Here is a 24276-nt window from a genome sequence, read left to right as displayed (position 1 = left end):
GGGGGGGGAGATTATTTGGTTTTAATACGCAGCAATAAATCAACAGCGAACGCAACATCTCGGAGCAAAATGCAGCAAGAAGCCTGAAATTACTGGTGTGTGTTTTTGCACAAACATCTAAGCTTTGTGGGGCGACTTGAGCAGCCATGTACTTGGGAGTTTTGCAACAGGAATCCAGCCGTATCGAGTAATAGCTGCTCCGCAGTCTGACATGTTACATGTCAACATAAAAGGCGGTAGCATGCTCAGAAAAGAAAAAAAGGAACGCTTGCCGGATCGTCAAACAGTATTTGAACATCTCCCTGAAGCTCTCATTTCTCAGTCTTCACAAAACTGCCTCCATCACCTTTCATGTGTGCAACTCGGTGCAACATAGATATAAAGAAGAAAAAAAAAAAAGGGTGAGAGATTTTTGTCCACAAGTTGTAATCTTCCCCTTACGTCGAGATTTGCGAGAAAACAAACCCAAGATGCGTCTCCGGACCGCTGGCTTTCTCGCGCCGCTTGTGTAATCTCCGAGGGCTTTGAGCGTAGGTTTTGGATTTGTTGAAATGGCCCCAGTGTTCCAGCCTGAGTTTAACTGGTGCTGCAGCTTCATTAAGCAGGAAGAGAAGGGAAAGGAAGGGGGGTTCGTGGGGGGCGCTCTCTACAGTGAGTCTCTAATAGAAAAACCTGGCTAATAAAACTAAAATGGCCGTCGGTGTAAATGAAGACAGTCTGATTGGATTTCTTTGGATTAATCCCTTGAGGAGGGTCCGAGGAGTTGAAAACTGCCTGACACACCAGCACAAAAGAACGTCAATTATGACTACTGCTTCTAATGAACACACAAGTAAGTGTGTGTGTGTGGGTGTGCGTGTGTGTGTGCATGTGTTCTCCGCTCCATAAAGCAGGACAGTGCTGGAAGAGTAGAATACTAAACACTATAAAAACACCATTTAGCTTCACAGAAACAAAGCCTCTGGGAAAGTGAGTTTCCCTCGTTACTCGCAGCATACTTAATGAGAAGCACCAGCAAACGAAGGCAGGCTTCGCTTCATAATTTGGGATATTTTGCATCCGCCAGTCCCTTTCAATGAAACGCTTCGCTCACGCGGGCTTCGCGAGGCAACGACCTACGTTTTTTCAGATCCCCTCCCCCCCAAAATGCTGACTTGCATTTGAAAAAATGTGACTTTCGAATTGTTTTCTCTTCAAATGGTCTCGTTAGCAAGGTAAGGGTTTCATTACTCCGTTTATTCAGGACAGAAATGAGTAATGAAGGAAAAGATATGTCTACAAATGCTTTAAATATGTTATGTAGTTAATATAAAACAAAATAAATAACTTAAAGATCTGTGATAGCCCCCTACCAAATTTTGCAAATGTTTCAAATCATTTAATGAATTTAAGTATCAAACATGTAGAGACAACAAGCTGTGCGAAAAGTTAAAGCAGATTTTTAAAAACAGTTTTCAGTGGTTTTGGCCTTTGACCTCCATATTTGTCAACTTTCTCTCTTCATTTTTGAATCGTGAACTTCAACCCTAACAGAGATGAATACTTTGTTTCGAACTCAAAAGACTTTTAAATCGCCATCTCAAAGTTTGAAATTTGGGATTCTGAAATAATGAACGTTATGATACAACAAAATGTATTGCGTTTTGTGAGAATCGTCTCTCTAAGGTGATGGAACATCCTGACGTATTTCCATAGCAATTCTCCATAAACAGGTGAGCTTTAATTCTCCTGTCTGCTGCCACAACGGGTCACCTTTCTGCTTCGAACGCTTCGTTTAAAAACCAACAGTCTTCCCCGTCCTGCCGAAACCGGCCTTTTAAATGAACGAGTTGCGTCGCCGTCTCCCACTTCTGTTTAACTCAAACGGCTAATGGAGTGAAAATGATTGTGGTGCTTCGCCCCCCCGACGCTAACGGCTCTGTGTTTTCAATTTGCGCTTCATTGTCACCACTCGTCTCTTCTCGCTCTCGGTTTGCAGCTTTTATACCCTTCATCTGCGTTCCTCTTTAGGGTCGGTTGCTGGCAGATGTGTGCMGATTTTTTTTTTGTTTTTTCTTCTGTGAAAACGTATTCCGAGCAATTTGACGTTTGTCGTCTTTTGCTTTTGCTAAAACAAACAAAGAGCTTCAAAGAAGAAGCCACGACGACCAAATGAGTTTTGAATACTAAATTAGATGGTTTAGCAATAACGTTTTTGAAAATTACTACAGTTTAAGCAGATTGATGCTAACCCAAATGGATTAAATTGCATCTTCACAGATAAAATGCACATTTTAATTTTTACAGATTTTTTGTAGTATTTTCCACCAAGTTATAAGTTCAAGTATTAGTTACTACAATACATACTTAAAAAAGTGCATTTTTAAAAAAATGTCAAGTAATGCATAAACAAAAGTAAAAATAAATAAAAGCTAATTTAATTTTAAAAAATATCTAAATCAAAGCTTACTTGACAACGGGTTAAATTTGCGCCAAAGTTTCTAGAAAGTATTTTAATTCTCAACTAGTTAACAGTGAAAGTTGGTTTGAATCCTCCAACAATAGCTTAGAATAAAATGCTTTTTTTCTCATCATCTTGTAGATGCGTCTAATTAACTGCGAGAAGTTTCACCATCTTTGAAGAATGTTTCAAAAGTTTTTTCCTCTCATTTAAACTGTTTTTTAAAACTATCTTAATAAAGATTTGTTGACAAAACTTATTAAACAGCCGATCAGCACGCTCTTCCTCCAATTAAAGCGTACTGGTGGCCTTCACGGCAGAGTGTGAGCAAATATTAAAACTGCAAAGTGTAACGTGAACTGACAGCTCCTGAATTAATTCAGGTCATGTTTTTGATCCCCAGCTGTTCTTGGTTCAGTGGGATCCGCTAATGGAGTGAGAATCATTTTCCGCCATCCGTTCTCACCACTTCAACCCTCTCTTCCCTCACCACTTCAGATCCACTCCTCTCTCCCCTCGTTTCTCATGTCTCCCCGTTAGGAAACTGCGCACTGTTCTCCAGCCTCTCCACCGCCCTCCCCGACCCCCCGCCTCCTCTTTTCACTCTCATTCACCCTCGTTCCCTTTAATGCTCTCACTTGGTCCCTCTCCTTTCCTCCAACTTACCCCAACCTTCTCTCTAACTCGCAATCTATTCTTCCTCTACCTCGTTCTGTCTCCCCGGCCGGCTAACGGAGCGTGAGATTGGCTAATTAACGGCTGCCTGGCGGCCTTGCAAAGAAAGCCGGGTAATTTGGAGAGACTGAATGTGGAGCTACGAGAGGAGCGAAGGAGGCACCGGTGTATCTATCGCATCGCGTCGACCTTCAACTTTTTAGGTTTTTCACCCGTTCATCTCTATATTTACTCACTTAGGGTTACAAATTTAATAAGAAAGTTGGCGTGGAGTCAAAGTCGGTAGTTAATTCGACTGGAAAACAACAGAAATATTTGTATCGTTATTGATTTTGCAACTTAGGAGGATTCTGAAAAAGGCAAAACAGAACCTCAACTACATCAGAACCAATAAATATGTTAAATAAAGTAATATTTTAACTGTAGCTGGAAAGAAAGTGTTCAGACCAAAATCTGGATTTTTTTTTTCATTTTTTTTCTGGAACGGGGATACAAATGCACTTTAAAACAAGAAATAAAAAATAAAAAACAATACTTGCATTGTTTCAAATTAAAACGGCTTTACGGGAGACTTTTGGCAGACGCACACACAGTGTTGGACGCTGAGCCAAAGTGGCTGAATGCTGGGAACTGAGATTCTAGATTTTACCACCAGCTCTCTCCAAAACTACTCCCCCTTTTTTTTCTTGGATGAATACCTGCAGGTTTTCAGCCTGCTTCGACTTGTCCGCACCATTATCTTCACATTTGATGCTCTTATATAAATGAAACAAACGTCTCGTTTTCGAGTCCAACCACGAGGTAAACGTCGACGCTTGATAATGGCGGCTATCGAATATTTGTCCCACCTTTCTTCTGCTCCCCGCGTAGCTGCTGCTTTCTTTGTAGGCAAAGAGAAAACAACATTAATTCTGTGTCTGAGACCCAGCAAGCAACAAAGCTTTATTTTTTTCCCAGGAGGAACAGGGTGGTATGCTGTTATTTTTACAAAAGAATTTCAGAGTGAGGGAAAAGAGGAAAAAAAAACTGTCAGAGTCAGATGCAGTGCTTCAAAACGCAGAAAAAAAAACAAAAAAAAAACATCTCTAATGGTGATGTCACCCCCCCCGTTTCCAACTGCTGATTTCAAGTGTGCAGCGTTTGACAGGCTTCTAAGGCTGCAATAACATGCCATTCATTCCAGTCTGTAATGAACGCCGGGTCCGCGTGTGGCTGCATGCTGAGAAACTCAAAGGAAAAAAAACAAGCAGAAGGAGGAAACATAGTGGCTTTCTGTTTATATACGCCATTAAGGACATTTGTCCCACTTAAAGGTTGCAGATCATGAAAAAAAAAAAAAAAAAACAAAGCTGACAACCGGAGTAAACACGAGATAGTAAAGTGAAGATTTTACTTTTTTTAAAAGGCATCAAAGTTGTTCAAAGAAAGAGAATCTTCTTGAGAATTAAATTCTCAAGAAGAGACCCATCATGCTTAAAATTTGAAGAAATTCAAGACCTTCAATCATCTAAAATTACTATCCAGAATGCTTCATTTGGCAGCAGTTTTAGCTTAACCCTGTTTGAATTTTGGGTTAATAATCGATTAATAATCGGTTAATCTAAATAAATAATTACCATATCGGTACTACACTGTATTGATGTTAAGTGAAGCAGAAAAAACTGAGCTTTCCACATGTTTGAAAATTGTGTGTGTGGGGGCGGGGGGGGTTTAGCAGCAGATGCAAACTTTGTTATAAACTATCAAAAAATGTTGCATTCTCAGCAATGAAATGTTTATTTTCTCATTTTACAAAGGAATTGATTTGTTTATTTGCACATTTTAATGCATTTCCAATGTTGTATAAAAAATGCTTAAGTAAAAAAAAGAAAAAGAAAAAAGAACAGAAAAAGAGTCGGCCAAAAATGGCCTCCATTCGGGATTTCAAAATAAATCATCATTATGATTCCCAAGACTTTTTATAAAAAATACTCTGTGGACTTTCTGGACATCCTGGCATATAACTGGAAAACACATAATACCGCCCCTTTAAATAAATCAAATAATTGAAAAGCAGTTTTGTATTTACAGAGGCCCTCTTTGTTGGTCATTAGCATTTTAAAAAAAAAAGTCTAAATACAAGCAAATCAGCACAAAGGTGAGCTGTGATTTTCAAACAAGGAGAAGAACGAATATCAAACCCTCAGTTAATAAGCAGGTCTGACACATTTGTCCACATTTCGTTCAGTGTGTAGAGACTATTCCAGACAGAAGGCCGTGGAAGCATTGAACGCAAGTAAAAGCCAAAGCTAATAATCATGTCTGACCTTCTTTAAGGCACCCACACAACACAGGATTCAAGAAAAGCACCAGCTGCCGTGTGGGGGCATCTTTCTGTGGAAGTGCTAAGAGGAAATTAACAAGTTATAAATCTAAAAAGGCTCCCAGAGGGATTTACACCTGAATAATAAAATGGAGGCTTAGAAAAAAAAGGTGATTTCTCCTAACCATGCTGTTAGGATGGTTCAGAATAACATTTTCTATAATAGAACGCTGGAGAATTTACATCTATGGCAATTAGATTTTTGTAAACAGCTTAATCGTGTTTGGGATGGATGCAAACACCCACAACTATAGTCTATTTTAGAGTTACTAATTGGAAAATGGTAAAAGGGGAACTACTGAAATCAGCTTCAGAAGTAATTTAGTCCTTGACTCGAGTTTGACAACGAAGGTACCAAAGAGAGCCAGTCAGATGGGACGCTGCCACTGAAAAGGGAAATACAAGGAAGCTAAATTTGTTGTAGTAAAACTGAAATCATGTAACAGGAGTTAGTTTTAGACTTGAATTGAATTGAACGGAGCTTTAACAAAGATGCAAATCACTGTTATCTCTCAACAGATTGACGAAAGACAGACAGATGGAAGGATAAAGTGAGGGTCAGGTGGACGGACGAATGAACAGAGGGACAAAAAGACAAGACAAACAGGGGGACCGATAGGGATGGAGCGAAGGACAGACGGACAAATGGAAGGTTAGCTGGTTGACATATGACCGGGAGGACAGTCATCTGACAGAATGACGAAGACACACAGATGCTTGAGGGAACAGTCAAGTGGATTATTGGAAGGACAAGTGAAAAATGAATAGATAACGAATGAATAGATAGAGGGATGTAACCTTTAGGCAATGGGATAGGGGATAATGTCTGGAAATTAAAATATTTTCTATTCTCTATGTTCTTTTAATGAAAAAGAAAGTGTATGACGTTGCATGATTAATACAATGGTGTAACGTCTTAACTTCTTTGGAGAACTTGGGTACAACTGCTTTTATTTTCCCAAATATTGCTCGTCTACTGCACCTATACAGTAAATATGAAGACAGGAAGGAGCAGTGGATGGTAATGCAATTAGCTTAGAAAGTATTGCCCTTTCAAAAACATGAAATCCACTGAAGTTCAACAAACTGTCCAACAAGAAAAATAGGTAAATCTCACAACCTAATGCTGTCAGAGTAAAGTAAAAGAGAATCTGAAGGGTCAGGAGCTTTGAATGCTTCCAATCCAGCAGGTTAAGGACATTTCAGTCATTCTGAAATCTTGAAATCTTGTAATTACCCTAAGGAACTTCTTTCAAAACCATATCAGGAAATGACCTTCTGTATGCCACGTGGGGCAATCCATTTCCTTCTGAGGCATTTATCGGATTCGTAACAAAGAGCCGACTCAAAACCATGACCATGAATCACACAAGATATTTTCTTCGTTTTCCAGATAGGCTCTTACTTGACAAGCTCCGACAGGAGGGAAGAGGAATGTTCTCTGCTCAACTATTCACTTCATTACTGTTGCTCAACCTTTGCTGAAGCTTGTGACGCGCTCGAACAAGGACTTCCAAAGTCCAAGTCCAACTGAAAGTAAACCGGCTCATAGTACTCAAAAACAAGTTCTTTCAGGGACAAAGGTGTGGCTTTACAGTGCAAGTGGGGCCACGCCCGTCAACAGGAAGTGTGTTGGCATATGACGATGACGCTTGTTTAAGCTTTATAAACACAAATGCCTCTCCTTTGTTGACACTCAAATGAACTACATTTGAGTTTTCTCATTGGCTACACGACCAAATTACTTCACAGGAAGTGATTTGTTTTCTCTGTATGCAGTAATGCACTTGAGATACTGTCGCATGCTCTTCATTGGGATTTTCTGTGATGGACCAACACCTGCATTTATCCCTCTTGAGTCATTTTGTAAAACCACCTCTGCAGATTTAACAGACTGAACTTCTTAAGCCGTTAGCTTTAGGTCTAGGCCATTCCAACTCATTAACATATCTTGATCTAAAACCAGTCCAACAACTTCTAACAGGTTTTCCTCCATCCATCCTCCCTTCACCACAAATGTGACTTCTGGTGTCTTTCCATCTCCGCTCTTCCACAAAGGTCACCATTAATATTTGTCTTACAAACAGATTCTCTCACTTCCCATGAGTTCCTTAGCTGCTTTGCTGTACTACAAATTAAATTAAGAAACTTCTGAAGGAAAAGGGCCACAAAAGATTTCATTTTGTGATAAACAGTAAAAAGAGCTGAATATAAATGCACCGCAAGTTTTCCTGATTTTAGGTTTTAAAAAAACACAGTGGATCTCCGTCCAAGTGATACCCTGTTCACGGATTTTTCCTTATTTGTTGAAAATTGCCATTTGAGGATTTTTCCCCCTAAACTATTCAAAAGAAAATCAAGCTTAGAAAGCTGAAATACGAAGGCACATTGTTACTTGACAAACTATTGACAGTAGGCAGAAGTGACATTCATTTTCCTTGGCACTAATTGGCTGAACCTCAAAGAGCGGAGAAAAAGAAGACTGTAGATGTTAAGGTTCTGCGATATTGCCAAGACGATTCCCACAATGAATATTAAGGTATATTTAGTGTTTGAACCATTACAATAAGCAACTGTAAGTGTTTCCAGAGATGCATTGACAAACTATCTTCAATTGAGGGCGGTTGTGGTCTCCAACCCCCACAAATAAAGGATTCACTGTATTTACCATCTCTCCTTGAGAACAAGGTGCTACTTACCAAATCAAATGCAATGAAGTTTGTTGATTGCTGACAAAATATGAAAAAAGTTGTTTATTTTAGTAGTCAGCTTTACAAACAAACTCATAAGGATGTGTTTTCCTGGAGTGTTTCCCAATTTATTTGGTACCCATCAAAGATTAAAATGAACTAAATTTATTCAGCTGGGGGAAAGTAGGGTAACTTAGATCTGGATTTGCTCTGTTGGGTAAACTACGATGACACCATTTCCATTGTTCAGTCTCAGCTCTGAACTGCCATCAGTAAACCTTGAAATGCTTCTCTAGCATTGTTCCCTCATTCAAATCACTCAGAAATCGGCATTTTCTAATGATTACTGCTACTAAATACCAGCTGTAATGTTTGTTGCTTCCTAGTTCTAAAATGATGACAGGTTAGAACAGTGCAGAGCATTTTTCATCATTAGCAAACAAGTCGGTTTCACAAATTAAAACCATTCACGCCGTTTATTTGACATCAAAAATAATCTCCATGGATTAAACAGAACACGAATGAAGCTGCGGTAGCAACAGAATTAAGCTCTTTGACCAGCATACCGAGACGGTATAAATGAAAAACAGATGAAAGCACGCCGGAGAGTCACAGCTGTTAAAGATCCTTAACGATATAAAAAGAAGAGCAATTTTTCTAATTGAACAAGCAGATTATCTGGATGAACTGAGCGTTCATTTATTAATAGACCGAGTCAAAAAGCACGGCTAAGACATAAAGTCATTGAACATAAAAGAAAAATGCAAAGAGCCTGAATGAACAAGGAGAATATAAATGATTATATTCATTTTCTGGTGTTTGATTCCACCCTGATTTACATACATGAGCACTAGTGAGTGTAAAACAGCTGCCACAACATTTTGTATTTTGTAAAGGATCTGCAATGATGCTCATTTGTGCACGTAGGATGCAGCAGTCTGTCACTTTAAACCTGAGCAAAATATGCCTACATCTAACAACAACTCTTTAACTCATGTTTTTAAATCAATGCAGCCTTTAATCCTTTTGGCAAATTACAAAAAGGGGAAATTCGGAGACTTTTATTTTTGGCTGTAACATCACTTTCTATTGTGGATCAATTTTACAACAGTTTGTGAAACGTTTAATCTTAAAAAAAAATAGAGAGAGTATTACAAGTTTCTGTTGAAAACGTTGCTAAAATCTCGTCTCGATCTTATGAATCATCCTGTCTAGAGAGTTGGATGCATCACTACACCTCCAGTAAGCCGGTCCTCGTAAAACAATATGTTTTTCTCTGTTTACGTCTGGCGGGGGGAAATGTATGGTTTCCAGTTAAGCGCTTGTAAAATAAAAGCCCTYGGGTTAAAAAGTCACATCTCAATACAAGTCTGYATAACTTACTGAAAAAAAAGCTCCCTTTTTCCTTCGTACGCTAAACACACGCGTGTCACRGCGACAAACCCGCTTCCCTTCCACGGCGCAGCTGTCTGCGAGTGCACGCTTTGAAGGCAGCAACCTGCTAACCCCTGCAGGTCTCCCCTGCTGCGAGGAAACGTGTTTTCATGTACAGGCAAAAGAACAGCCCATGCGTTCACTCAGCAGAGGTCCACARGTGCAGCAAATGGTGTTTTTTCGTATACATATGAAGATAGCGTCCGTAATAAAARCAAACGCATAAAAACATAAAACGCAAATCTTCAGCTAAAGGTAGGAGTAGGAGGAGGAAGTGGAGAGGAACGGTGACAGATGGACAGCAGGCAGTTGGGAGTTCAGCATGATGCCATGAGGAAGAAGAGAKGAGGAAGAGGAGATACTTTAAAGGTTAAACAGAAGGCTCCATCTCAGATGGTTTCCAAACTCTGAAAGCCCCAGTACATTTCAGCTCCAATGTGAATTTTTAGGTATCTGACTGTTCACTTACTGCAGTACGTCCTTTTTACATACAGAGCCTCCAACGCTTATCAAAAGCTGTGKWAGAGATGCTGTACAAATAATCTTTTATGGCTATAATTTTAATGCCACACTGAAAATGATAAACGCTGACCTTTGGAGTTTACTTTTGGACATGTCGCCTGAMTTAAGAATATTAAACATCTGCCGTCTGTTTGCTACAAGAAATATTGGTTCTAAAAAAAGCACTAGTGGTTGATGAAGTCATGCGTGTCGTCATTGTGATGATGATTAACTGGCTTAWYAGAAGCATCACTAAGCAGTGACTGTAATTTTGTACATCAGGAAGATAAAAGTTTTAGTTCCACTTTACTAAATGACCTGTTGTACAGTCACAACACTTGGTCGTGTTAAAATGCTCTCGCATTTTTTGTTGCCTATGAATTTATGCCAGATACTTTTGCAGCTGTCAGATTTTAAAGGGGTGGACAGACAGTTGATCAACAAATCGATGGAAGGATTCATGGGAAGATGGATGAATGAAGCAGATAAATGGATTGCTCCGCTTGGCATAGTTTCCCCATATTTACTTTCCTTCAAATTTACTCAGAACAAGAAAGTATTGAATATCTATGGCTTCACTTTAACACGAAGAAGCAGAATTCACCATCTATCTGCAGAGAGACACCAACAAACCACACCGGTTCAGCACAGTAATAAACCTGCTTTTCCGGCCACTAACACATTCTGAGCAGAACCAACTGCTTGTGTACCATCATTGTTACGAACACAGCTGCCGACAGGCTGGCAGGTGAAGAGCTCAGAGGTAATGAGTGGAAATGCTTCTGTGTGTCGCCGAAGACGTGAAAAAAAAGAAATAAATAAAAGCTTACAAAACAAGATGAAAACCCTGTTTCATTTGGGGGTGGGGTTGTTCTTTGATTAATGAGCGTGTGAGAGGAACAGCAATGTGTGTTCTACCTGTTTGAGAGTTCGTGCCGCTGCTTTTTGGCGAGGATCCGGAGACGCCGACAGAGCACTCCATCTTGGCCGTTTCCCATGGATAAACACTGCTGGTGTCGTAGCGGGTTTCGACGGAGAATGACGGCCCTGCGAACACCAAGCGCATCGTTTCCAGTCAGCTTAACATTTAACAACTGCCTCCGCACATCAGAGGAAGTGATCAAAAAGACTCATTTAAACTGAATTTTTTAAACCCACGTTGCCCCCCCGAGGGGAAACGGCACATTTCAGAGAGTAAACACACGCTTAAAAAGGGAAAAGGGGGTTGATTTCTCTGATATTTAGAAGGGGAAAAAAAAAAAACCAAAAAACATTCTGAACCAACACACCCAGTCAGACGCTCTAAACGTTGCAAAAAAACCTGCAGACTCTCAACTGTTTGCTGGGTTTGGTCTCCATTTTACTCATGTTTTAAATGTAAATTATTCAATGCATTTTTCTTTTCGCATGCCGAGCGCTTCGAGTGGATACTCCCAGTGGAAGGAGCGAAAGAAAGTGCAGCCAAGACCGCTCAGTCGTACGGTGAAATGTGTTAAAAGCAGCGCTGACCTTCGGTGCTTCAAAAACCAAAAAAAAAGTCTGTAATGTTGTGAAAAACTTATGCGAGAATTTATACGCATTTCTGTTCAGTCCTTTTCTGCTGGATTTGTGGAACCTCACACGTAATCAGGTTTTTTTTTTGTTTTGTTTTTTTTTTAAGTCAGATGTAGGAGGTTGGGGGATGAATCTGGTACATTTTGTTCTTTCCTTCCCTAAAAGCTGCCATTTCTTATCTTGCTAAAAATGCTTCTTGTGGCAACAAACAAGTCCTGACACGTCTATGAATGCGAGTCGCTGAAACAAAGGGTGACCGTCTTGAGATGAAAGTTTATAGAACTGTGCAGCCCGTTGATGGGAGTAATCCATCGCTAGCGCAGGCAGAGCGTTTCATTGGGTCGTTGGTGCAACTTTTGAGTAGTTCTCAAACATTTACACTGCTAAAATTTCAGATTTTTAAACAAACTCGTTATAAAAAGATATGTAGTGTATAGAAAAATGTGAATTTCAACTGAAAACATTAAGTGAAAGGAAAAGCAGAATGGCATTGATAAGACAGGTTGGGTTAGGCTATGATTGTGGTCCATGTCAACTAGACTTGTAGTAGTTTGGCCTGTAGTCGAGCATTGAAGACAGATGGGTTGGTGCGAGACAGATGGAGAGATCGACCGACTGCTTGGTGAACTCCAGTCCAATCGTCTGTCACAGAAAGTCTGATTCTAATGCATAAATTGACCCAGTTCATTTACAAGTGCTGCAAAACGGCATAAGAGGAACTCCTGACATGCTAGCTGTGCTTTCAAGGCATCAAGAAGGTGATTTAAAGAGTAAAAATGTTTTTAAATTAGGAAATCGGATCCAGAGAGTTGGAAAATTCTACTTTTTCACAACTTGTCACATTGAAATAAACAAATGTAAATAATTTTATTGGGACTTTAAAAGGAAAATGATCTCAATTGCAAGTCTTTGTGCAGCCTCAACAGGTTTTCTTCCTGTATTTAGTTCCATCAGTTTACCAATAAATTCTGGTTTGCTTGTAGCAAACTGGATTAAACTTGGTTTGACTATGAAGCAGATTCACAAAAAATGTAAATTTATATCTAAAAATATATTGTCAATTTAGTTCAATTAGGAACACATTACAATCTCGTCACACTTGTAAAACAATGCAGTCCATTGGTTAAGTTTTCCAATTAACTGATAGAGTCACTCCTGTAGGATAAACATGTGGCATGCACATCCATTTATCACGAAATTACCCAAACTCAAATTAGAACAGTAAATTTGCTTAAGGGGAACATGCCAATATAAAAAATATTCAAAACTTTTGATAAAAATAAAAGGTTCTAGTGCTAAGATGACTTGTGTGAACAAACTTACATGTGATTTCAATTGCGTTCATGTTTTTTAATGGAAATGCCACAATTGCGAAACTCTGCTGAAAAGTTTTGTGCACAGTTGAAATGGAAAACCGACTTTTTAACAGGAAGGAACCTCCGGCAAAAGCAGAGCCTGGCTTGGTGATTTCAGACGCTACGTTTAACAGAGTGCTGCGTCATGTCCAAACGCTGGGGGATCTCGTTTCATAACTTAAACCTGTTGCTTTAAATCATCTCCAAAGCTTTCTCTCTGATCTTTCTGCTGTGTTCCTTGGTCTTCGTGATGCTCACTGGTGTTCTCGGGGGAAATTTACAAAGAGTAGAGTAAAGGAGTTGGAATCCAAAAGCAGGGAACACATCTTAAATCCTTACTTGCTACATTTTTTTTGCAAATGTAGCGACTTCACATAAAATGCAGAGTGAAAAACACACGAAGGTTCAACTTTGAACACATAAAAACCAGAAAAAAAGACTTTTGTACCAATCCAGTCTTTCCTCTGCAGCCGCTCCATATTTGCAGTTCTGCCAGATCGCATTCAAGCTGAAATACTTGACGGGAAACGTGTTAGCGAAGTTTTTGCATTTCCATACACTCAGAAACAGGACGACACCTCCGAAACGGTAAGGATACAGCTGGAAGAACGGAGGAAGGAGTGGAAGACGCTCGCTTAGAGCTGAGCTTCCATCCCCTCAGGCGAGCATATGGGGGCTCTCCACCAGCTCACATTGACGCTGACACACTGTTTATGTGGGTGTGTTTGTGTGTTAGCAGGAGGAATGGGAGGGGGGTCAGCTTAAAATATTCCACTTGGACACACACTTGAAAAATTCCACACACATTTAAGAGAGCGAAGACAGAAAAAAAAAAGAAACGAAAGCGGTGGTGCAGATCTTCGCAGCCGGCTGATTGGCCAAAGGGCTTTGCTTTGAAGACGTCCCAGAGAGAGAGAGAGGAGACGGGGAAGGATGGATGGGCAGGGACAAAAAAGTGTGAGATGTACTTGGAGCTGAAGGCTCCCGCTTTCCCCCAGAGAGGGACAGAATCGTAGTCCTGGGTTTATCATCTGGTTTTCCACGTGTCTCGTACGTCGTCGCTCCACTCCCACAGCCTGTAAGCGTCTTTTCCTCCTACAGATATCGCGAAGATAATTCAAAAATGTAGCATCCGATGTGTAGGAACAAAATCTGGGACACAAGCCGCTCCAAAGCAGAGTGCTGACCGGAAGCACAAGCCTGTTTAAAGTCATCACGAAGAATATACAGAAAATCGCACATCTGCATAATAATGGCCCATTTTGTGAACAAAGTTCAACACAGCATTGGCTTAAAGATGACCATCCAGTTTATTGCAGCTTTTATATGCTTTACATTTTTACCTTTTTGATAAATTACATAAAGTAAKTGACTCAAAGAACACAAAAACTAATTTAAACATTTGGAGCAAATAGTATAGCATTCTGCAAGACCAGCGCTGTTTGCAACTAGAAAATTGCATGAATTAAATGCAGTTATTGCATTCTCTAGATATCCATTTTGACATGTGGGAATTTCCCATTTGGGTTCATTCTTTTGATCTCAAAATCTTATTAAAAATATATATTTCACACAGATATTAAGATTTCCTTGTTCGGGGGAATGTCTAGATTCTGTCAGAACTTTGAGCTTTCTGTTCAGACTTTTCTTTTTCGTCTGCTTTTGCACCTACTGAGACAAAAACAGACATAAGCACTGGATTTGAGGGTTGTTTGAATGGGATCACATTTAATATGCAAAGACTGTTGTGAATGAAGCCAACGCTAAACACGTATATGTACGTGAATTTACAAACCCGGTTAGTTTCTTGCATCTTATTGACTCTCAAATAGAACTTAAAATCTATTCATTTTAAAATCTCACCTTAAAGTTTCAAGTTATTTCCAGTTTCTTTGTTTTCTCCCTTTAACACAAACATTTTTAATTTTTATCTACCCTTCCATCTTCCTCTCTACATTCTCTTGTACTCAGATTACTTTCTCACCAACAAACCTCTCTTCTTTTTCTTTTTTCCTCCTCGTCCACTCCATCACCTCCTCGCCTCCCAACCAGATTCCTCTTTTAGTTTCCAACTTCCCAGTCAGATCAAAAGACAATAAGTAGGCCAGTGGCAGTGGTGGGCGTCAAAGAGCTCTAGGTGTGTGTGTGTGTGTGTGTGGCTTTTTGCACATTATTAGGGACTTCATTTTACACGTGAGTGGATGGAGGATGCGTTTGTAATGTGTTAGGAAACAGAAAAAAGGAGCTGCTTCTGTCTTTCTTTCACTTAATGCAGGACTTTAGTCCCGTCATTAGTTCACTCGCTAATGATCTGAGGACTTTTATGAAAGCAAATAAATCACTGAAAGGCTGCAAAATGGCTTTGAATAATTAATGAATGCAGCCGCAAACAGGAAAGGATTTTGTTTGTTTTGAAATGATGGATTCTGTTGGATTTTTATTAAACAAGATGGCTCTCTTACAGAGCTCCTGCTGGGACGCCATAGAAGCGATATTTAATTTGAAAAAAACAAAAACAACAAAAAAACGAGCGGGTCAGAGAGCAGGAGTCGGTTTGTGACGAGCTAGTGAGCAGATGGTGGTTCTGTTTTTGTGCTTCATCTGCTTTAAAATGAAATGCAATTCTCCTTTAAACAACTTGAAATAAATTCTGCTTCATAAATTGCAAAAAAGTCTCCAAGATTAGGTAAATAACAGCAGCACGTCAAGTCTCGTTTTTCTTGATATCTGATTTGACTTTGGGATTTTTACGTCACAAAAATCCAAGATGCTTGTGCAGATTTTTGCTAGCAGTTTTTTCTTCCACTTAACTTTCCACCAATATGCAAGGATCCACACTGAAGCCGGCATGATTTCTGCAGAAATGCTCATTTTTATTAACTGGTTTTATATAATTGTCTGTAAAACTTAGGTTGTGTTTATCCTCTAAATTAACAGCAATAAAATCGAGAAGTTGAAGTTTTTTAACTTAATAATTTTGAATAAATCTACTTTTCGACAACATTAGAAGGCAACAAGATGAACAGATAAACTCCAAGTTAATAAAAAGAAAGAAGAAGCATGTGGACGTACCGTTTTCTTGAAAGTCGATGGTGATTCTGTTGGACTTGTCCGTGGCAGCAGCGGTCCAGGACTGATCGGGCTGCTGTTTGGTGAAAGCCGTGACGTTGCACCAGTAGTCCCCTTTGTCGGACGGCTGGACGCCCTCCAGGCGGAAGTGGAACTCTCTCGCGCCGGTTTTGGCAAGAACCAGGCTGTCGCTGTGGGAGCAGGTTGAATTACGTTAGAATCAAACTTCAGAGTGTGTTGTTTAAGGTGAGGGACGGTGTGTGTACCTCCTAGATGGGTCAGTGATCTGCACCACGTTGTCGGGGCTGAGGGACATGATTGTTTTGATGCCTTCTGCGCCGCTCTGTGATTGGATCTGGACAGCAAAGCCGATCCAGTCGCCGATGTTCTCGGTGATGGCGGAGCATCTCATCTCAAAGGTAGCCCCGCCCACCGAGACGTTACGAATGATTTTGGCTGCGACTTTGACAGTGGGACCTAAAAAACGCAAGACAACGTTAAATCAACCTTAGAAGGGGTCACAACACAACGTTTCTTGGGTTTGTAAAGGCTTAAGTTTAACGCTTTAATACTCCAGTTCATCATGACATTATGGAGGATATTTCTACAGTAGGATGCTTTTGGAAGGCAGGATAGAAAGATAGGAGTTGGGGAAAAAAGGAGGAGATAAGGAAGCAAAGATTTAAGGGAGAGATGAAAGAACATGAAGTAAGTGAGGTAGGACACATAGAAAGAATTAAAGGGCACAAGTAGGGAAGGAAGACGGGAAGGAATGAAGGAGGACATGAAAGAAGACGGACAGAAGGAAGGAAGGAAGGAAAAGAAAAATGATTGAGAAACGAGAGGAAGGAAGCAAAGACCCAAGTGTTCAAGGAAGCGATATGATGGGTTAAAAAAAAAAAAAAAGTCTCAAAATACTTTTTGTACTCATACTTCCATTTTCCAAACTTCTCCACACCTGGACAATCCTGAATGAAATTCCAGACTTTTACAGACTACGTAGAAACCTTGTCTTTTATTTTCTAAAACCGGCACCAACACAGGCAGACTTAGAAATGTGATGACATCATGGCCTGATTAGATAAGCCAAGGTCAGAAAGTTCTCGGCGGACAGGAAGTAAATGTGTGCGTGCATTGTGTGCGAGGAGCTGAGACAGCAAGTTATCTTTTGTGGGATTTCTCTGTGAAGTCTGGAAACTAGAGTTACAAAATCGGAGCTGAAGCTGAAAATGCTACTGTTCACTGGTGTTACTTTGGCATTTTCAATCATTTCATCTAAAGCACTCAAGGCTAAGCTGCAGACGTTAAAACTCTTTTTGAACCAGCAGTGCCCAGGATTTAATCTGCAGCCATTAAGCTAAACAAAAGAACAACCTCGACTTCTCGGTTTGAAATCCCAGACGGGTTTTGTTCGTTTAAATCAATTAAAACGGTCATAAAAGTGGATGTGAGGCGGCGTTCTGAAGCTGGCTTACTCTTGGTGTCCCACAGTACGGTCAGCGGCGAGCTTTTGTACTCGGCGGCATTCACCATTTTCCCCTGGCTGCTAACGCTCCAGGCAGAGACGGCGCACACATACTGGCCCATGTCAATCTTCTGCAAAGTGATAAAACGTAATTTTAACAGGATTGAACTTAGTGCTACGTTGGCGGATCCTCTGGTTGTGGTGATTAGCTTCTTACCTGTGTGCGGAGAAACCGCAGTTTGAACGTGTCGGGTCGGACTCTGCTCAGAACCAACACTCCGCTGTCCACCCTGTCTTTGTACGCCGAATTCGACTCCAAGTTGCCGTAGGCGTCCAAAGAGCCAATGAGCTTCGGAGGCGGCGCGTTTGTCACCTTATCTATTAGTGATTGGACAGAATCAGTAAATCCACCTTGAACAGAGTTTTCAGCTTAAAAGGAAAAAAAGGTAATTACTGTGCAGTACCAGGAAGGCCAATGTGCTCCCAGCTGACACCCAGTCTGCCCCCTGGTGGCAGCTGGGAGATGTTGGTCACGTCACAGGAGAGCTCTATGGGTTCGCCTGTCTTCTGGGGCTTCGTGGCGGCTTCTAGGGTCAGCGTGAAGTTCGGCTCTATGGAGAAAAGAGTGAGGAAGGAAAAAACGAGCTCCGTCACATTAAGCTTGCACGTAAAAAGGCATAGATACACCATAACAGGAGAAGAAACAAGACAGTGCATAGGAGAACCACACAAAAGCCTGACATCTAACTCCTTATGTTGATCACACGCTACTTACTGTGAGATGAGATCCCACTCTTTAAGCAGCGTTTGTTACAACTCAGCCAATGTCGCCCCTTTTCTATTGTCAAGTCTTGCTCTAGCAGGTTAATGACTGGTTCTAGTCAAGTTGCTATGTTAAAGAAATTGACCAAACGCAAATTTGTTGATGCTTTATCCCTACTTTTCCCGATGGACAGCAATTTTATTTAGGGGCAAGTTGTGCTTCAGAAAGATCCATCTTCTCTCAGGACTATGTGGAGTGGGTTTTATGGTCCTGTTGCCAACCAGGCTGAAATTTAATTGAAGCAAGGAACCTGATAGAGTGACACTCCAACCTGATAACAACCAGAGTTCCCGTGCTTCACCCAGAGCAGCAGATCTTCCCCCCTTCTGTCCGACATGTCAGCGTTTTGTCATTTTACAGCAGTTCAACATCAACCTGTGAATGCAAAGTGATTCCTGTGTGTTTTTTTTTATTTAGTTGGTGTCAGGCTAAAGTAGAGCCGGCTGTCTGAGCCAGAGGACCATAAATAGACCTGAAGTAACACAGTTAACTGCGCGAGAAGAGGTGTGTATCGCAGCGTTAATAGTGAGTGTGTGTGGGCGGTGAGGCAGGTCCTCACAGCCAGACATCCAGATTGCAGCTTTACACGTCAATGAGCAGGAAACACACACCATGGTCTCCACTGAAACACACAGTGTGTATGTATATACAGTACACACACACACACACACACACACTGTAGCAGAAGAAGGGGGGGACTTGACATAAACCAGCTTTACCACATCAGGTACAAGTCAGTAAACACACACAGATCAAAGCTATAAATACAGGTGCACCAGTGTGAGTTTGGCACAGCTAGCGGCGCGGGTGAAGTCAGTTGGACGTCACACACACACACTGACTCATGCACTGTCACCATCTGCTCTGAAACACACACACACACTTTGATCAATGAGAATGTGCAAAGCTTCTCCGCCAATTAACCACGCGCCCCTCTCACACACGCCTTGCCTTGCCTTATTTAGCTAAGCTGCACGGCGGATGTTGAGTCTCGCGTTGCCAGGTTTGGATGCTCAGTGCACATAATGCCCATTTATCTCCAGCTTCAATTGAACAAATCGACCACGCCCGCAAGACGCACGGCTTGCGTCTTGCGGGCTACTTCTGTGGAGTAGCAAAAAAACCCCCGAAAAAAACGGAAGCTGAGGCTATGATTCACTCTGGACAATTGAAACGGAACCGTAACAGATTGGAAAAACATGGCCTGGTCCGGTAAGTCTCAGATTCAGCTGTTGAGATCAGAATTGGGAACAAACAACATGAAACCATGCATCTGTTCTGCTTTGTACCAACAGTTCAGGCTGTTGGTGGTATAACAGCATAGAGGATAAGAGGACACTCTTTGGTTTTAGAACCAATTGAACATTGTATAAACAACTAATAAAGGACAGAAAGATTTTAAACCATTAATGAGATGATCGATTTTCTGAAGAACTCTGTATTTCAACACTATAAAAAGGTCCTAGTGAGATAAAACCATAAATCATAATGGTTTACCTCCATGTTTACATTAGACGTGTGAAAGCTGCGGGTCATTTCATCGCTTCAGCATTTTCACTTTCGTTTTTTCTTTATTATCATTTTGGAACAAGTCCTAAAACAAGTCATCTCCTACAGACTGTTTTGCGTCATCCATCAATCAGAAGATTTTTCTGGAATCTGCTCAGTCTAGCGGGGATGAAACCAGGATCTGCAACCGGAAAAATCAGAGTTATTCTGGATTAATTCAGAAGCAACGTCTCATCTGAGTCCACTGTTCCAACTGGGGAACAAAACGACCACAACTTCCTCTTAAAATAATTAAAGATAAATTTAAATGAAGAGAGACCTTTACATTTTTGGGGATTGTGCATCTTCGCAATTTCAATAAAATGCTAAACTAGGAAGACGAATACATATGGGTACAAAGCTGTTTGGCCTCTGGGTATGAAATGGAGCCAATCAACAATGTGTGGCCATGAAATAGCAAATCTGGAAAGTCAAATATTTTTCCACATTTGTTTTCTCAAACGTATCCAGGTCTGAAAGACTGGAATCCTGTTCACACTTTTCCAGACAGTAGACACCCTACAGATCAACATTTCATAATCTCCTGCCCTTGTGTCACCAACAGCAGAACCAAAAGCTCATGTTTTGACAGTTGTGGTCTCTCTAAGCCAGATAATCTTCCTGCCTGGAGGAGGCTATCCGTTTCAACAGCAGACCCTGTAATTACCTTGCTCGTGGTGATCATTTGGTTTTTGAAATGGGATTTGTTTTTTTAAAAAGGTACAATTTGTTTTTCCCTCCTCCGTTGGATAAGTGGTCGGCACACACGACTGACTGACGGCTTAAAGGGACTAAAGAAGAAAAGTTTTACGGATTTCGTTCAACTTCTCAATAAACGGCTTCAAAATCGACCCACGCCCATGTGTTCGTATTCTCACATTAATCGAGTATGAATGTTTGTTCAGGAGGCGTGACCCTGGACTTTTACTGGAATCCGTTTGCCTCGTCTTCCCCTCTCCGGCTCGCTTACAGGTGGGCCGCCTGCCATCGAAGTAACACTCCGATCATTCCAAAGGAGACGGGTAGGGAACCCGTGATCAGCGTCGCGTCAACTCTCGTTGTTGAGCTGGGCTGGGATTTGAGCTCTCAACTTTTGAAGAAAGAGCAGAAGAGTGCACTAACCCAAACCGAGGAATAGGCACAAGAGACGATCCGGTTTCACCGCCTTGTGCGGGCTTTTGTGTGTGTGTGTGTGTGTGACGTAGTAACAAATAGGGGGGGGGGGAAAGCCGGTTGAGTCGTTCCTGCTGTCTGTTAAGACCCAGCGCGTCTCCAAGGACGAACAGGAAAGAACGGGCTGACCCTCATCGAAGAAATGAACACAAGCCACGCGAAACACAGACATCCAACCCCGCCGAGATCTGCAGGCTTACATTTCACTTGACATTTAAAAAAAAAAAATTAAATATTGATCTCGCCACTTTGAAAGCAACCGAAATGTTAAATCGCATACGCTCTAAAGCTCGAACGTTTGATACGTTTCACTCCTGACTAGTAGAGACAGCTGTAAGATGCGATGGGAAGAATGTGGAGATCTATCAAATATTCATTTCACACGGACAAACGGCACACGGAAGAGCGAAGGTGTTTCAGGAGGACAGACGGGCGTCAAACAGGGTGAAAGCTTAGATTTCAAAAACCGCAGGCCTGCAGCCGAGAGAGAAGTCGGGATTCAGCTGCTTGAACTTTGACTGAAGGATACATTTTCTCCGAGTTCAGGAAACTACGTGAAGCATCTTAAGTGGTTTCCACAGCTAATCCTGAGTGAAATAAAGTTAAACTCATTCTCAGCTAAAAGGCGTTTAGCCATCGACTTCGACAACCAGCTGGATTAAGTTCATTTTATTGTCAAGTAACAGTGTTATCTGCATAAAATGTGACCAAAATGATAGTTTAATGTTTCAAAGAGACTAATTTAAGTAAAAGACAACTTTAGTTTTTTTTCTGCAGTATTTATAGTACAGTGACACAATGGAGCCATTTAACAGACATTAAAGTGCCAACATTTTTATGAAAATATACAATTTTAGACTTTATTTGTCCTTGTTCCAAATTGCATACTAATCACTAATACTGTAACAATAAACATTTATTTTATGTGTTTAACTTTACCAGTAGTATGTAATAATTAAAAAATGCCACCTTCAAAATTACCGTTTGTGTTTCAATAATAGACATTCCTTTCTCTCACACAGTGTGACATCTCCTCTACTCCCAGCATAAATAATTCATGATTTCCCACCAATATCTTAAAGAAAAACTCAGTTACTAAGCAGGAGATCATTGAAAAGCACTATGATTATAGACTATTATCTGCTAAAATCTGTTCTCAGTCTTCGACTCTTGAGGAAGAAAAGGCTAATTTCTGTCACTGTTTCTAAAAAAATTGAAAWTAATTTCAGCTTACTAGCAAAAACGGCTTTCCATTTCTTTTTTGTTGTAATATTTCAAAGATTTACACCTTATAACGTCAGTCGGCGGACACAGACTCTCTTCTTCGTTGGTAGCACTTCCAACAGAGAAGAGGGCTGTGACCTCAAACAGGGGCTGAATCACCCTCCAATAAAGCCAGCAGAGTTATTTCAACTCAGATTTTCCTCCAAGCTCTTTTTGAGTTGTAACATATTTGTTAATCTGATGCAAGCTGTTGTCCCAAGAAGCTGAACCTGCGCACGCTTATTTTTTAATAAACGCCACTGCGACGAGAACGCAACGGCTGGCTGAGCTGCAATCCTACATGCAGTGAAAGCTTCATGTGAAGATAAGAGCCGAAAGCGTTCCTCTGAAACGGCCTGCGATGACATTCCTTTCAACCGCCGATGTCAGAAAGAGAAACGCTGCAAGCATGCGGACACCTGTCTGTTTGGAAACGCGTGTCAAACAAGCCGGAACATGGGCAGGAAAAACACTAACTCCTTAGCTAACCCTGCAAGGATTAGAGAAAACCATTCAACTAAAAACAAGAGTAAACAAAAGAAAAGTCTGCAAAAAACATTCAACTTCCTGGATGAACTTTGACCTCCTGCACAGCTGTGCGCCACAAAACAAACACACAGGAGACACTAAATAAACACGAGTAGAGCGTGTGCAGATTAAACTACAAAGATGAACTATTTGCTAATTAGGATGGATTTTATTCGGGGGAAAGGGGGGAGTTAAAGATGAATAACAATGCATGTCAGCGGAGCGGGGAAACATCTTTACATCAGACGCTCGCCAAGTTGTTTTTGCTGTATTAAAAAAAAAAAAAAAAAAGGATTTAAAAGGAGAATGAACCAAAATGATAAAGCATCTGGGGAAAAAATGTTTCTGAAGCAAATACGAGTTTTTTTTATACTTTCAGACAAAAAAAAAAAAACAACAACAAAAAAAGAACTGAGTTTTCAGTTTTCCATCTGTACAAATTTCCCACCTGGTAGTCTGTTACACTTCAAAGACTAGTTGAAATTGGTTAACCAAACTATGCCGCATCTCTGCTCTTGGAACAGTGGTGGCCAAGCCAAGATGTGCGTATAAAATGCGCCATCTCGGCGCTTTTGGCATGACACACCATTCCAGTTTAAACATATAAATCCCTTGTGTGAGCCAACCAACCTTGATGCACATCATCGCGCCGCTTTTTGCTAGCACTGCTGGCCCCACCCCAAAAAATACACACTTTTCTACAAAAATGTAAAAAAGTTTAAATCGGTGCGAAAAGTCTTGCAAGACACTGTACATTCATTGAAAAAACAACAACAGCAAAAGTCCATATGAAACTTAAGCTGCCCTTTTAGAAGTGACATGAGAATAACTCCAGCTGACACAACACGCTTCACTGGGGGAGGCACAGCCCAGGGTTTGCGCACGCATGTGTGTGTTTCTGCCAAAGGGGACCTTCTAAACTAGTTCTCCAAGTCTTCCTGCGCTCCCTGGAAGGGCCGTGCCCTGAGCCCGCTGTTACGGGAACAAACTTTTCAGGCTTCGGATCAGCAGAACAGGAAGTGACTGGTTGACACGCAGAGTGTTTCATCCAATATGCAATATTTGGTCAATTAGAAGTAGGGATTCCTTGGTGTGTGTATGTGTGTGTTTGGGGTAAAGTATGAAGGAATGCGAGCCCTCAGGCTAAAATGTAAGAGGTTACCCTCAGTATGAGGGGCACACAGAAGGCAGTACATGTGGCATTTACTCTGCAGGAACCAAACTACTCAAACCCTGCGGACACACTCGTGCATGCAGCTATGCATTAACGGCAAGATTGAGCCCAAATGACTGTGATGGTGCCGTTTGATATGTCGGCTTTGCCCCTCATGCGAACCGACTTTTGATGGCGGCTGCACCCGGAAAGCCCGGCTGGTATTTTGAAATGCAACACGGA

At 41.0% G+C, this 24276-nt stretch overlaps 1 protein-coding gene across 1 annotated transcript in view; it reads right to left on the bottom strand.

Annotated features, from left to right (window-relative positions):
- The window catches only part of ptgfrnb (prostaglandin F2 receptor inhibitor b), a 58931-nt gene that overhangs the window by 13121 nt on the left and 21534 nt on the right, over window positions 1-24276 (bottom strand). Inside the window, exons 6-11 of the mRNA XM_008426164.2 lie at window positions 18010-18156; window positions 17763-17923; window positions 17556-17676; window positions 16347-16557; window positions 16084-16271; window positions 11021-11149 (exon numbers count right to left, since the gene is read on the bottom strand). Coding sequence (XP_008424386.1) covers window positions 11021-11149; window positions 16084-16271; window positions 16347-16557; window positions 17556-17676; window positions 17763-17923; window positions 18010-18156 — 957 coding nt within the window. The remainder of the gene's footprint in view (window positions 1-11020; window positions 11150-16083; window positions 16272-16346; window positions 16558-17555; window positions 17677-17762; window positions 17924-18009; window positions 18157-24276) is intronic.

Source organism: Poecilia reticulata, linkage group LG2 (genome assembly GCF_000633615.1).
Source record: "Poecilia reticulata strain Guanapo linkage group LG2, Guppy_female_1.0+MT, whole genome shotgun sequence".
Lineage (NCBI taxonomy): Eukaryota > Metazoa > Chordata > Actinopteri > Cyprinodontiformes > Poeciliidae > Poecilia > Poecilia reticulata.
Note: the sequence above shows the minus strand (reverse complement) of the source record. Positions and strands in the feature narration are given on the sequence as shown.